Here is a 14509-nt window from a genome sequence, read left to right on the forward strand (position 1 = left end):
ACATTTTACACGCCATCATTCACACCCGACAACCCACTGAACCGGACACAGAATCGCTCCTCTGCACCTGCACCGTGGAATGCGCCAGAGTCTTCCGGAAGCTGACTCTTACCCGCAGTATGAGATCATGTTTTCACCAGGATTGGCATGATCCACTGGGCGCTTTCCAAAACGGTGTCGGTGTTTAGCCAAATACACGAAGCACCTACCCACCCACGGAGAGAAAATAAAATAAAACAAAGCGCGCACACACACAGAGATACACTGAGTGCAAATACCGTCCATAAATAACTTATCATTAACAGTGCGATGCACAATTTACACAGAAATATTTCGCATCCGGGCGAAGGGCCAATCCACTCCGATTTTGGGGCAGGTTGAGTGTATTATCTCTGTTACCGCGGGGTTTAACGCGTGGTGGTGGTGGTGGTGGTGGTTGAAATTTGACCTCTCCGGATAGCCCTCGACGATAGCCTTCCGACGACGGGGCAGTACAAACTTTTCCGCCCGACGAGTGGTGGGAAAAGGTGATGCTGATAACGAATAATTTAAGCAATGCTATTTTAACAGCACACTCACTGACCGAATGCAGCACTTGGACTGCCGGCTGTTTGGAGGCATTCGAAACTTGTTTCACCAATTACTGTGCCAAATGATTTCCGAGTGGCCGTGGGATGATGCTGTGTTGGCAAAAGTTTTGTCCAAGTAATGTTCCTTTTTTGAGTAAGCGTTTTGTTGAAAAGTTGTCTACATTGAGGCGCAGAGTCAGCAATTGTACGGAAATAATGCACCAAAGTTATTACGAAAGAAAATGCTTTTATTCGGTGAGGGAGAAATTATTTCGAAAAGCTAATAGGACACATTGTGAACGAGTGCAAAACGTGGTGTGAGTTAAAATTGCAAACGATTTCTTATAATTGTAACGCCACACTTCAAAGAACGCACTCTGTACTATCGTTTCCATCTGAAGAAATCGGAAATATTCGCTCCGGATGCTTTCTAGCAGTCGATGTCCATCGCTTCATCAGCTTCAATTTCAACCATCATCCTTTTGTTTTTAGACATCCATCAAACAATCTTATCGTCGTCTGTGTGTATGTCTGTGGGTTTGTGCATTGTTCCAATTCCGTTCGAACGGCATATGAGGAAGATTGCTCAGATTCCATCAATGTAATTGCATTTATGCATCGATCATTATTTCGCAATCCAATTTTGCTTCCCATTGTTTTTCCCCCGACGATGTTCGGCTAAGTAGCCCGGAAGCATCCGGTGTCCTACCGATATTTTTCTTATCGAAGCTATTCACTGACGGAAATATCACTCAAAGAGCACATTTAACTTCAAACGATGGAAACATTATCGTTTCCCTGTGCGGGCATAGTGTATTAATTTTCTATTTTCTCAGTAAAATGATTTCATCTTTGCACGAGCAAACCAGCAGAAGAGACATTCCCTAACAATCTTCTTTCTCTTCCCTTATTTCATCCACAGAACACCAGCTGAAAAGCAGACACAGCAGACGAAGCTTTATCCCCTGATAGTGAAACATGATTAAGCGTACTTAAGGACGACATTCCAACGCGAGAGAGTACAAAATCCTTCCCCGGTACTACAATTCAATCCACACGCTCCGCTAGGAATAAAAACTATTTTCTTTTTGCTGGTCACGGCACCACGCAATCTGGTCGGCGGCGTGATGTGGTTTTCTCCGCGTTCACAACAAAAGCGACATAAGAAAACACTTCAAACAAACGAGCCAGAACTGGAAGGAACCCCCTGTTGGCGGGTGGAATGAAGTGGGAAGTCAAGCCAAACCAAACGCGGAGAGGATAATAAAATGCGAAACAATAACACAGCAGCGCGCAGCAGGGTGACGACTGAAAGGCCTGGACCCGCTCGATCCCTGGCCGGAAGGATTTTCCATTTTCAACCCATTCCGCTCGAACGATAAGAAGATAAGGCTCCGAAAACGGCGATACCGTTCGTGCTGGCCGTTGTCGTCCTAGTTCCGTTGGAAGCGAGCACCCTTTTGCCCTCGGGTTATGCTGTTAACTCGAAACAGTCCACAACTAGGAGATAAAGTAAAAAGATCAAACCCCGTTTCAAAACGGCCAAGGCAAAGAGCGAAGCAGCGATCGGCATTGTCCGGTGGTAGCTGGCCGGAAGTGCTGCCAGCAGCAAACTGACAGCTGTGGGACCATTCAACGGGACGGAAATGAATGGCATCGATCGCGCAGGGTGCATTGTAGTGCGCTTTTCTTTCTTCGCTACCAATCGCCAGTAGAAATGCAATGAAGGAAAAGAAAGAGCATGAACCGACGTGCTTTCGCCATGGGAGATTCCTATCGTCATCACTCAACAGCAGCCAGCGTAAGGAGGCGGGATGTCCCGACGATCGGGGGAACGGAAAATTTGATGTTCCTTTTTATCGTTGCCGTTCGTGTCGTCTGCTGAAACATCCAATTCTCGGTACGGGGTCGAGAAGCAGCACAAATACGCCCTTAAGAAATGTCAACCGAAAAACGAGCGGCGAACGGTGAAGAAGGAGCTGCAGCACGGCATGATCAAGTCAAAGTGGCAGTGTGACAATGTAACAATGATCAAACGAGTCAGTGAGCGAGTGCTACAGCACGACGGACACGTACAACAAAAAAAAAGGCAAAGCGAAAAGTGCAAACAGTTGAAATAAAACTTTCCAACGTGGTCGGGAGAGTGTATGGCTTCGGTGTCGGTGGTGCCGGATTGAAGTGATAAATAGTTTTTCCACTTGTCACTCGTGGCGTGGCTGACCAAAGTGGGACGCTTTTCACAGTCACAGACGACAAAGTGACAGGTCGGCTGTATGGTGCTGACCCAATGGTGGGGTATTCGTGCAGACCAATGTTGGTCCAGTCGGTGAACAATGGAGGGCTTCTCTTAAGCTCGGTGACGTTTGCTATTTTTTTGTTGTTGTTGCATCCTAAAACATTATCTATGCTTTCAGCGTGCTCTTTTATCTTCTGCTAAATGCAATTCATTTAACTTGTCACTGTAAAGTGCATTTTAATATTATTACTTTGTTACCATTTCCAAGATGGAGTATTTGTTAAACTTTTTCATGTATTTGTTGTAAATTTTGTATATTTTTTAAAAATCCTTATTACAGGTATGAGTTGTGCTTAGTGTCTTCTTAAGAAAAAAGAGAAGAAAAGAAAACAAACGGAATAAAGTGAAAATTATTTGACTCGAACCGGTTTTCCGGGAAAAAAAACCCCTAGAAAATAGATTGTAGCTGCTGCTGCGATCGAGTTTAGTGTCTAGTGAGTGATGGACGTACAATACCGTTTGGCAGCTGATGAAAGTTTCACCAAAGCTCCCCGAAGATAGTCCCAGTGTTTGCGCGTGTTGTAGCATGTGTAACGTGTGAAGAGAAGGACGTTTTCCTGTCCACATAAGCTCCCTTCCGATTTTCGTTGCGTCAAAAAATTCATTATCTTCCAAATGTTACATTTGGTTTAGCTTATTTACCGTCTTTTTAAAAGAAAAGTGTCTGGATATCGAAAACGTACGCGAGTGAGGATGATTTCTCAATCTTAAACAAGCAAATAAGGGACAGAGTGCGTGTGTTAGTGTCAAAGAGAACGGATTGAAGTGCTTTTGTGTCGGTGTTTGTGGTTGTTTGAAATTGTAATCTTCAGAGGAAGCAGAAGAACATCACTGTAGCAGCGGTGTAGCATTTCCGATCGAGCGCGGAAAACAAATTTCAACCTACTTGTGGATGCCCGAAATGGCTGGACTGACTATTAAGGTAAGACAATTTGTGGACAAACATTTATTTCTTTTTAATCCTTTTCTTCCACAGAGAAGCCATTCAATCCGAGCATCAAAAACTGTCAAAAAGAAATTTGTCGAAGTGATAACGTGAATCATGGTACACCGTTGGCATTTTTTGAAGAAAATCACCGTATTTTTCATCACCGTAAAATCTCTTTAAGACATGTAGTTTAAAGTTATCGCACTCAACAAAAAAAAACTACAAACCATCGTAAAATGATAATCAATCTCACGGTCGTTACTTTTCCACTACTCTTCAAAGAAATCTGCCCGAAACCACCACAAAGACACCCCTTCAAAGAAAGGTTTGATGTTTGAAAGTACACCAAGCGCCACGTTACGAGCATGTTTTACCATCCGCACGATGGGTCTCATTCGTTGGTCGTCCAACATCATCTTTGGCCGTAATTTGAATTACAAAATGTCATCCGCCCCTCGCCGTAGCGTTGTTTCGTTGCATTTTCGAGCCCGGCGCAAAATATGTGTGCAAATCAGCGACCAACGAGGTCACGAGCACGAGTCAAGCGCTTAGGTCGAATAAGTACTTTGCTTGCCCATTGAAGCTGCATGTGCCTTTTGGTTGCCGCACGCCTTATTCGCTGCTGCTGTCCCCAAAAAGCTTCTTATCGGATCGGACGGTGCCGGTTCATGGCTGGCAACGCTTAGGTTTTTGTGGTGGATTGTAAAGTCGGCCGTTTAAGATTAGGATGAACAGCATGAAGTGTGGTAATAAAGAGGGAGTGAGGGAGGGAGTGATCCCTCATCCGGATGATGTACAAAATGGCTTGTCACTGTCAAGGAAAAAGGGCTACCGAAAACAATTTAACACAACGTTTGCACGAGCGGTGGCCACAATTCGTGATTTGTGAAGATTGAAAGGAGCAGCGAAGTGTAAACAACACACCGCAACAGACCGTGGGGTGGCCACTTTCCTCATTATGGTTGGTTGTTTCATGTGAGCGTGTGTGTGTTTAGGGGTGTAGGGGAAAAGAAGCAACGCGGAGGAAAAAAAGGATGGAAGGAACATCACCGACAAAGGTCGCTCGGTTGGCGAATAAACGCGCATCCTTTGCCCCGTTGCCACAAAAGCGAGCGGATGCATTGGCTACAAACTGTCGCATTGCAAGACAATGCCGTTTATCAAACCGACCGTACCCATCCGCAGCAGGCAGCAGGCGGCAGTGGCTCTCTCTCTCGTAAATCTAGGCACCGTACCGAGCGACAGCACGGTACACTGTTTACGCTTCACACCCGCCCATGATAACCGCTTCCAATGAGGTTGCGCTGGTAGAAGAGGGGAGGGACGAGATGGAGCTGGATGGGAAGACGAAAAGGTTCCACAGGACCCGGACAATCCCGCGTACATCCATGGTGTAGGATTTTTGGGTTTATCTTTCCGCTTTAGTCGAGCGAAGCACCAGGCGCCTCCATGCAGAGATTCCCAAAAAGCTCTCCTTTCACGTATCGCATGCGTGTTCATATGTTCGTGTGTGTGTGCGTGATAGGGTCGAACTGTCGCAAAACGCATTCAACATCGCACTGCATGTGCCGGCTCGTGTGTTTTCGAACGCATTAAGCTGGTTGCTCTCTATCGCTTTTCTTCTCCCGTTTGGCCGTAACCCGAAAAACGGACGGTGCATAACGGCGTGCTGACCTGGATTTACTGCCAGGGATTTACTCACTTCCACTTCTACACCCCCCCTCCCCCCCCGCCCCACGCTTTCCTTCTTGCTCGCATCATTTTCGGGGTGGTGGCTTTTGTTTTTGCGTTTTTAGCAAAGGCTCGCCGTGAGTTCGCAAACGGTCACGTTATGTCGTACTCGGCCTGTTGGAAAATCGTGCCATCATGCACAAGCACAATGGAGCTGGTCGAGTCCCGGGGTAGGGATGCGATCGGAAAAGGGACATTAGCAAGAAGCGACTGAAGTATTCGTCCTTTGGTCGTTTTTACCCCATTATTTTTTTCGTTTTGTTCCATCGTCGTTTGCCATCCATTTTCGGTCCACAATGGCCGTAACATTCCCGGCATATCGGCTCTCGGCTCGGCTCGCTGTCTTCGCTTTTACAACCAGGACATTCCTCCGCCCGATCATTGGCCTGCCAGCTTCAACTTCAACTGCTGCCGACTGAAACGATGCTCCAGCTAATGTTGGGCCAATGTTCGGGCGGTGTATCCGCTTGCCCGCTCGCTTTGAGGGGTTTTGATGTTTTTCTCCGTTGTTTTACCACGTCGTTTTGCTGGTGGCCTCTTTTGCGGACCGTATCTAGCGTCCTTGTGCAACGGTTTGCTATCATCTAAAGTAGATGTTGGAATTTGAGCGGTTACCGTACAGCGTGTTTTTGTATTTTGTGTATGTGTGTGTTTTTTGTTGCTTTGTTTATGCCTTCCTTTGGCATTTGTGAGTTAGTCGTGCCCTGCATTTTGCCGACACGCGGACTTGCGGGTGAAACTCGTCCTTTTTTTTTTGGGGCGTTACATTTTGTAGATGATGTTTTTCATTGCATCGTGTTGTGTGTGCTTTTCGTTTTGCTCGCTCTCTTTCTCTTTGAAACAGTTCTTAGCTTGCGATGCTTGTTTTGTTGCCAATTTCTCTTGTATGCTGTCAGTCTGGTCTTGATCAAAACCTCGTGTTTCACTTTTGGGTGCAAATTTCATTTGCGAGATTGTAATTTTCTGTCGCTGTTGTATTGTTGTTATTTGTGTGTTTGTTTCGTAAGGGGGTTTCACTGGTTCAGTTTGGTCGTTTCCAATCGTTTGAAACCGATGGAATCGGTGAAGCTGCCAGCTGGAAAGGATTACAGTTACAGTATCCCTGCCAGATTGGGTTGTTTGCAACACTTTACAATTTTCAAAAACCTTGTTAAAGCTTGCTCTAGCTCCGAGCCAAGCACTTATGATGGAGAAAATTATCAAGCACCTAAATGTTCGCAATTTGCGTAACAAATTTATCTTTTCATTATGTCATCAAGCCATTTTACGTCTTTTTGTGGCTTCACTGCACATATACAATATTTGACAGCTTTGCAAATGACCCAAAATCGATAAAGAGACAAATCTGCTTTCGAAACGAGCTACAGCCAATGAATAATTCACCTCTCCATACTCCAGAGACCAGCTACAAAATTCATAGACATTTTAGGACGCAATGAAAAGCTGTTAATAAAGCCTTAACTACTTCTTCAACGCTGCCAAACAACATGCTTCAGACGGGGCAGGATTCTGCCATCCCCTTATCATCATAATCACCATGCACCACCTACGAGAAAGGGGTTTATTTTGGCACACGAACAACGGACGAAAATAATGCTTCCATTTTCGAAAAAGCCGGCGTCAGGCACTTACCTGAAGAGGATTATGAGCGAACCACCGCCACCGGTCGTATAAACGCGCTCTCTCGCACATGCAGATGGCATATCTCATTCGATCTGAGTCGACAAACAAAATACCCCCCCACACACACAAGCAAAGTTTTGCTGCACCGTCTTATCGATCCTGACCGCTTAGTTCCGGGGGCTTTAGACATTGTGGCTCTCGCCCGTTTGCTTTTGTTTACTCCTCGTTATTTTTCTTAGCTTGAACTTTAGTTTCTCGATAAAACCCTGTCCGGACTGCTAAACACGCAAAGCAAAACAAAACGAGCCTATGCCCTCCGGTGACAAACGACATAACAGATACACACACACACACACACAGGTACTCAGCCGGAAATGGAGCTCCTTCAACCCCCGAAATGAGCCATTCCCGAGCCCCAGGCCAACCGGACACTCTCCGGCACAACCGAGGGGGTTGCATTATTTATTTTTGCTTTTCATTCAAAATGTGTGTACGCCGCGCGCATCCGAGTCCGGTGATGGTGGTCCTTTTATTATCCCATTTCTCTGTTGTGCTTTGCGAACTTTTTTTTTTTCGTTTGTTGAACAAATTTTGGTGAAAAAGCAAAAGAAAGTTGTGTCGAGCATGGGAGCATGCGGCTGTTTGCTTGCTCATTTCGCTCACTAATCTAAATTCATCGCCATCGTTTGGGTTTGGGGATGTGGCGTTTGTTGGACGAGGGAACGGGGGAAATTGGATCGTTTCGGTTGCTGGGTGGATCCGAATCGGAGCACAGAGCATATGAGCGAGTGCTGAGCTGAAGCGGAAAACCTACATTAGCACATAATTACCGACTTAAACTGTACTTACGGGACGAATTAATCATCGGATTGTTGGTATATTTCTTTCTACCCCGCTCATGAGCGACCTAAGGTCTAGTGTGGGTTGGTCGGTTAGGAATCGGTGCTGTGTTTTTTTGTATTCGCATGCTGAGAAGTTCTCCCAAGGGAAACTGCAACGGATAGCCCGAAAAGAGCTTTATCCCTGTGTGCTTGTCTCACAATTGGATAGGTTCCCTAATATGAATTGTTCGGTTGAGACCCATTTTTCTCAATCATTTTATTAGGGCAAAGTGTTACCGACACCACCGACATAAGGGAACAGCAGAAAGAAAAAAAAAAAACGGGAAAATCAAGAGCCATGCGGTCAGCACTCTGGTTTCTGGTTCAATCGCACTATCGTTGCGGATACTTTGTTTTGAATTGCTAATATATCTCAATGTTCTGCGCTACGTTAGCGCAATCGGTCTCGATTACGAGGGCACATGGAATGCTGTGTTTGTGGCGTTTTTTTTGTGGTTGCCAACCCTTAAGTGCGAACTTCACCCAGGTCAGGTACCAGGTCATTAGGAAAATAGTACTTTACAGGCCACGGTTCGTTGATGTGTGTGCGTGTTAAGTACTTAGTCAGAGATTGTTGGTGGTTTTGGAGCTTCAAAGATACACTCCTCCAGTGCGAGCGAATGAATATTTAATTCGTGAGTGAGTGAAGCATTTCTTTGTGTTTCAAGTGTCGTATTAATTTATTTCCTTAGAGCAGATTCAAATGCAACAAAGGAAGGAAAAAAATCTACACATCCACGCCTACCCCAAGTCTCATTAGACCGACATGAAGTGTAATTGAATCAGAGTGGCTCGAGTTGAATTCAATTTAAATTAATGAGATCCCAAACCCTGAACCGAATCAAGCTTTAACTGTCGGTCAATTTTGTGCGTGCCGGCTATGGCTAGGAAAAGACTTTAATAATTATACAACTCTACCAACCTGAGGCACTGTAGATAATCGAGTTAGCATTTAAAGTATGCCTCGGTAAAGCACCGCCAGTTCTTGACGTCCATCAGGGAGAAGAACATACGCGTCAGGTTGGTGCGTGTCTGCGATGGCGAAGATGTGTCTTGTAAGAAGTTAACCATCGCGATAATTCGGGCCTGCTAACGCCAGACCTGTCACTTATCATAATTAAATCTTTTCCCCCCGATCCCGTCGCTCATCTGCCTGAGTCATCGTTTGCCGGAAGTTTGCGAGCGTTCCGATGTAATTATTTATCGCACCGATCCAGGTTTTGTTTCGTAGATTTCTATTGTGGAGCTAGTTTCGGAAGTTTCGGACGCCTCCGGTCGTTGGTTGGGCTTGAGTTGTACTGCTTGCACCAACAGCGTCTCAACGTACGATGTCAATAAAATCGACAGTATAACATATCTTATCAATTTTATTGTACACCAAGCGCACTGAAGCAGACGCAAAACTCCTTCTCTGGCAAGAAATCCGGAAGTGTAATCAAGTTCGACAGCCGTGCAAGGTGCAGCAGGGAGACGCCATCGCAGTCGATTTCAATTTTCCAACGTCAACCCCGTTCCCCGTAGAATTCACCCAGCCCCGATGAATCCCTCCCTTCACGGGATCCTCGCTCTCTCTCTCACTATCCGGTACTAGTCTCCTTTGAGAATTCGTAACGACGACTTCCGCATTTGAACGAAATACTCCCATTTCATGCAGTGAGGGTAAGAATACATAAAAAAGAAACAACCTTGATTTCCGGCTTCGGTGTAGTTACGTGCGGAAGATACTACTGGGCAGCACAGTACGTGAAACTGGGGCAGTGGTAAACGACGTGGCAGAGCTTGATAGCGTAAGACAAGAACCAACCGTTTGGAAACAGTTTTCAGTTTCCAGCTTTATAACCATTGCTAGTGTTGTCGTTGGATCCTTTTTTTGCTTTGCTTTTTTCCACAACCAATGAGGGTAACGATACCCCTTTTTCGCTGGTAACCGGTGACTATCCCACGCCGCAACAAAAACCCAAATAATTTCCCGTGAGCTTTGGTACCGTGAGCCGGGGCTAAATCGAAGCCAAATAAATCGAACTTTTGCAGACGGGCAATGATGGACCGATGGAAGGTACGGTCTGTGTGTCCGTGTCTGTGAAAGTACGGACTTTCAAATTCGCTCAACAGCCACCAAACACAACATTGACATCGATTACGGTGACGCAATTGGGAGGTGCGCGTGTATGGGGAAAGCATAGGGCAACGGGTTTCCAATTTTCCCGGAGCCACATCCCTCAGGGAATGTAATGGTGTATGTGTGTGTGTGTGTGTGCGAGTCCTTGCTAACTGCACGTCATCACGAAACCCGTTCCGTGCGGTGCTGTCCTGCTGCTGTCGGATAATAAAATCGAATACACTGGATAGACTGGTTCAGTGATAGGTTGTGCAACATTGTGCTTCTTCTGCGGTTCGGCTGAAGGTCAATCAGGCGCAAAAAAATGTAGTTTTACGTTGTGTGTTTGTATTTTTTAAAAAGTTGTAAAATGAAATTGTCAACCAAATGTGTCGTGTGATGGTTGGTGCAAATTGGACCTGATTTGAAACACATGCAGCACATGAATACAGAAAAAGTAGAAGCATAAAAATTGAACTTTCTAGTGACTTATATAAATGTAAAATGTGACAAAATTATTTACACATTAATTTTCAAATAATCTTCCTTAACTACGGAATTATGATGCCTAGCAAGAACACGCCTCTGGGTGAGCAATTGATGTATTCTGCTACTGTTACAATTGTTCCAAATTTTGATCCACATTCAAATTTCTAAATTACGATATAGTTTATTGCTAGATTAAAGATTACCCAATCAAACGTTACGGCAGAGAGTTTTGGGGAAATTATTAGAATTTAAATAAACAAAGAAAAAAGGTCACAAAGGCAAACCACTTAGTTTAGCTTTTTCACAGCCCCTTCGCTTACTGTTTGCCATCTACACTACAGAACATTATCGTAAAACAAAGTGTGCAAGCAGTTCATATAAACATTGCCAACTTCCAATGGGCAGCATGAATGTTCCCACCCAATACATGCTTTCCGCCATTTGCGGCAGTTAAATTTACATTCACAAAAAGTTTCTGCTTTCCACACGTAAAATCCACACACCGGTTCCAAGAAATTGTGGGGTGAAATTGATAGTGTTGGTTGTAAAGATGGCAATACCCAATTACATCCGCTTCATTTTATCACCCAGGGAAGAAAGCAGGGAAATCAGGTTTTCTGTGTTCTGTTTTGTAAAAGACTCCACTCTCGGTCTCGGCGGCAATTTCTCGCAATTCTCGTTTTTCAATTTACACATTTCACATTTCGGTTGTTTTGTTCCTCATATCAGCCGAGTTACACGGGGAAAAACGAGTACAACATGGTTGTAGAAAACCAGGAAAAATAGAAAACGAAACAACAAACGGGAAACAACAAAACACGCCAACCAGAAACCAATGTACAATTTTAACTAGCGTCTCAATGTTTGCAAAAAAAACCAAAAGGGTTTCGTGTTCGCACCACGATCTAACGATCGCTATCTGCTGAATGTTTATTGTTGTGCGGAGATACTTTTCAATTTGACTGCCGATGTCGCACTTTTCCAACCCACTCTTGGGAAGCAAGGGCTGAATAAAGTGCTGGCGTGAACAAAAGCGGGAGCTGCGTAAAAGGGAAACTCGTTTTTCCGAATCTGCTTGTAGAGTTTGTGTCTCGATGCACAGAGAGATGAAGTTTCATAGGGTTTTCCGTGTTTTTGTATTATGTATTTGTTGTTCCTCATACCCCAAGCCCAGCGAATGATGTCGAAACGATGTCATTATCTCTTGTTGCGCTTGATAGTCTCGCATTTTATTCCAGCATACCGCTTTTTTGTGTGTTTTTTTGTTAATTTTATTCACATCAAAGCACTAGGTTGGGTGTTTTATTTTTACTCACTTTTTTGGAGTTGTTCTCATTTTGCAGCCTTCAACTGCATCCCACGCGCTGAACAAACAAATGCACGTTTAGCAAACATTTTACTGCAAATATTGCAAACACACACTCCATTACAAAGTACTTTCAATAATGGACAAAAACTGTCACGACTAGCGGTGGTTGCTACCTTTTGTGGAGCAACTGAATCGAATGGATTCCGATGGAGCTGAATATTTTAACACGAATCCCCTTGTTCGATAGCTTTTGTAAGCTTTTGCTAGTGGAGCTTTTTATCTGTTTGTTTTTGGCTCTTCCATGGAACATGAGTTTCATCTGCAATTGCAACTTTGCCGATCGAGTGAGAATAGCTCGTTTTTTATTTGGACTGGAAATTGAAAACGATTCTATACCCGCGATAGGAGACTTCATTCGATGTTACTAAAACCGTCTATGTTGGCTGACGAAAATCTCCCAATTCTGTGTGGCTATTCGTTGCAAAAAAATGCCACACAACGGCTTATGTGAAACGGGACATTCATACACAAACAGAGAAAAATGGCATCATTCCTTCCGGATTTGACCATTTTACACCTCATTTCGCTAGCTGCACATACCCTCGAAAAATTGGTTTGCGAGGCTGTCCCACAAAAGCACAATCTGCTTCTACCATTAATAGGAGCGAAAATGCTAGCCGAAGGACAACTCAACACATCATAGCCCGAAAAAGGGGTTGTTCGGTTCGGTGTACTCCAAAAATTTCATCATTCAATATTTAAGCCCTTGTTGACAACTGTTTTAAAACTAAATTATTCATTCCACTGCCGTTCGGTGGTGATGGTGGCCGCTTCCATCACGTTTCCATCATCAGCCAAGGCAGACGGCGCGGAAAGTGGCGTTCAATCCCGGTGGCTGTAAGGGCTTTGGCTCGGTGCTAAAGTCAGCTAGGGCGTCCCGGATGCGGCTGTGACGATTGCTGTTGATGCTACTGCGGGCGTCACTTTTGGAAACAGCTGGAGTACGAAGAAGCTGCCGGAGGATAAAAGCCGTTCGGTTGCGACTAAAGAAGGGATCATGGTCCTGAAAACCAAGCTACCGAAGGGAACCACAGTTGGGCCCTAGTGATGAAGTTAGGGGTTTTTAAGGGTACGGATCGTAAACAAAATACTTGCAAATAATTCATAAAGCTATAAAAAGCCTTCCGCTGTTTGGGGTTTCCTGGAGGAAAATAAGGCCTTGGACATGCGTTGATAAGTACAGGGAATGGTTTTCCTTATATTTGCACCATCGTTACTGTCTAAACTGGGAAAAATATGTCCCAGGGCTGTAAGGTATCTATAAAACCGATTTGAAAATATTAGCACTAAATGGTTTTGGTGGTACTTGATAATAATAACAATGATATCTATTGCGTCCGCTTATCAATCATGTACACTGCAAACTCGAAGCACACCCTTTTCTCAGTGCGACGTGATAAATGGAACCTCCTGCAGGGACGATGATGGTAAAGTCAGTAAAAACTAACTCTGCACTTACTTGTCGACGACGACGACGACGACGATGAGATTGGGAGCGCACTGACTGTTGAAAAATTCAAAATCTCATTTTCCACCTCAACGCGCGCATCGCCTGTACCGGGAAGAACGAGTGTCACCACCTGGGATCGTCTGCTGGAGTAGTGTTCTGGAGTAGTTCCCGTGCATGTGAGTTCGCTAGGAAGGGATGTGCCGGTGTGATTTCATTGGAACGTTGATCGCTTGGAACTGCTCGAGACGACTTGTCCAGGCACAGTCTATGAACCGTGAAGCTCCAAGTGGTCGTGAGTTGAGCAATCAGGATTGATGGAGTTAAGTTGGGCAGTTGGAATTCTCCAGAAGGAGTTAGCAGTGAGGCACAGCTAACAAGTCAGTTGTTTCTATGCGCGAGCAGGGTTGGTGAATTTTGCAATAAAATTAATTTGATTTTGGCGATGTATGGCAAGTGGTTTCTTGATAAAAAATGTACTTGATTTTGAGAGAAACAAAACCAACCAACACACTGACGACAAAAAGGATGAATTGTCAAGTAGATATGCTTATTTATCGTTTATCTGTAGGTCAAATTTAGTGCTCCTCACCCAAGTTATTGTAATTTATTTAATTCTAAAAGAAAATTCCGGGATGGAAATTAGACCTCGATAATTTTTATGGAAAATGCCAAGAGCAAAGCCTCAAAAGTCTTTAAATAGGTGAATATTGCTTATGTATTCAAAATCCTTTAACTCAAATCAAGTGGTTTTCAGTTGAAAGGAAAAGTCGTTCAAAGCTTCCGGATGTGTCACAAACAAATCCTACATTCCTCAATATCGCACGATCATTTATCTTCGACTGTTTCTTTTCATCAAGTCTTTTTTTCCGGAAAGCACGTCCTCGAAACTGTCAACGGCAGAGGCATTCACCACTATAGTCTGCTCACACCATATCTAGTGATTGCAATGCCGTCCTGATAAAGCGATCATTTATATTGACAGGTTTTTACTGCTATTCGCTATTATCGTGATCACCCGAGTACCGAAAGAATGTACCAATGGCCCTCTCTCACCCTCTCCATTCCATCATACTCA

At 44.4% G+C, this 14509-nt stretch overlaps 2 protein-coding genes across 14 annotated transcripts in view; one reads left to right on the plus strand and one right to left on the minus strand.

Annotated features, from left to right (window-relative positions):
• Window positions 1–14509, minus strand: part of LOC126561391 (homeodomain-interacting protein kinase 1) — a 199835-nt gene that overhangs the window by 35689 nt on the left and 149637 nt on the right. The gene's annotated exons all lie outside the window — the stretch shown is intronic.
• LOC126561649 (glucose transporter type 1) overlaps window positions 3669–14509 on the plus strand; it is a 77169-nt gene continuing 66328 nt past the window's right edge. For 10 of the 11 annotated variants that reach the window (XR_007607063.1, XR_007607064.1, XM_050217926.1 and 7 more), the window contains exon 1: window positions 3669–3787. Coding sequence is in view for 1 of the 11 variants with exons in the window: in XM_050217934.1 (XP_050073891.1) it covers window positions 3758–3787 (30 nt within the window). In the remaining 10 variants the exon portion in view is untranslated. The remainder of the gene's footprint in view (window positions 3788–14509) is intronic. The other variant, XM_050217934.1, reaches the window with a different exon arrangement.

The sequence above is a fragment of the Anopheles maculipalpis genome, chromosome 3RL, assembly GCF_943734695.1.
Source record: "Anopheles maculipalpis chromosome 3RL, idAnoMacuDA_375_x, whole genome shotgun sequence".
Lineage (NCBI taxonomy): Eukaryota > Metazoa > Arthropoda > Insecta > Diptera > Culicidae > Anopheles > Anopheles maculipalpis.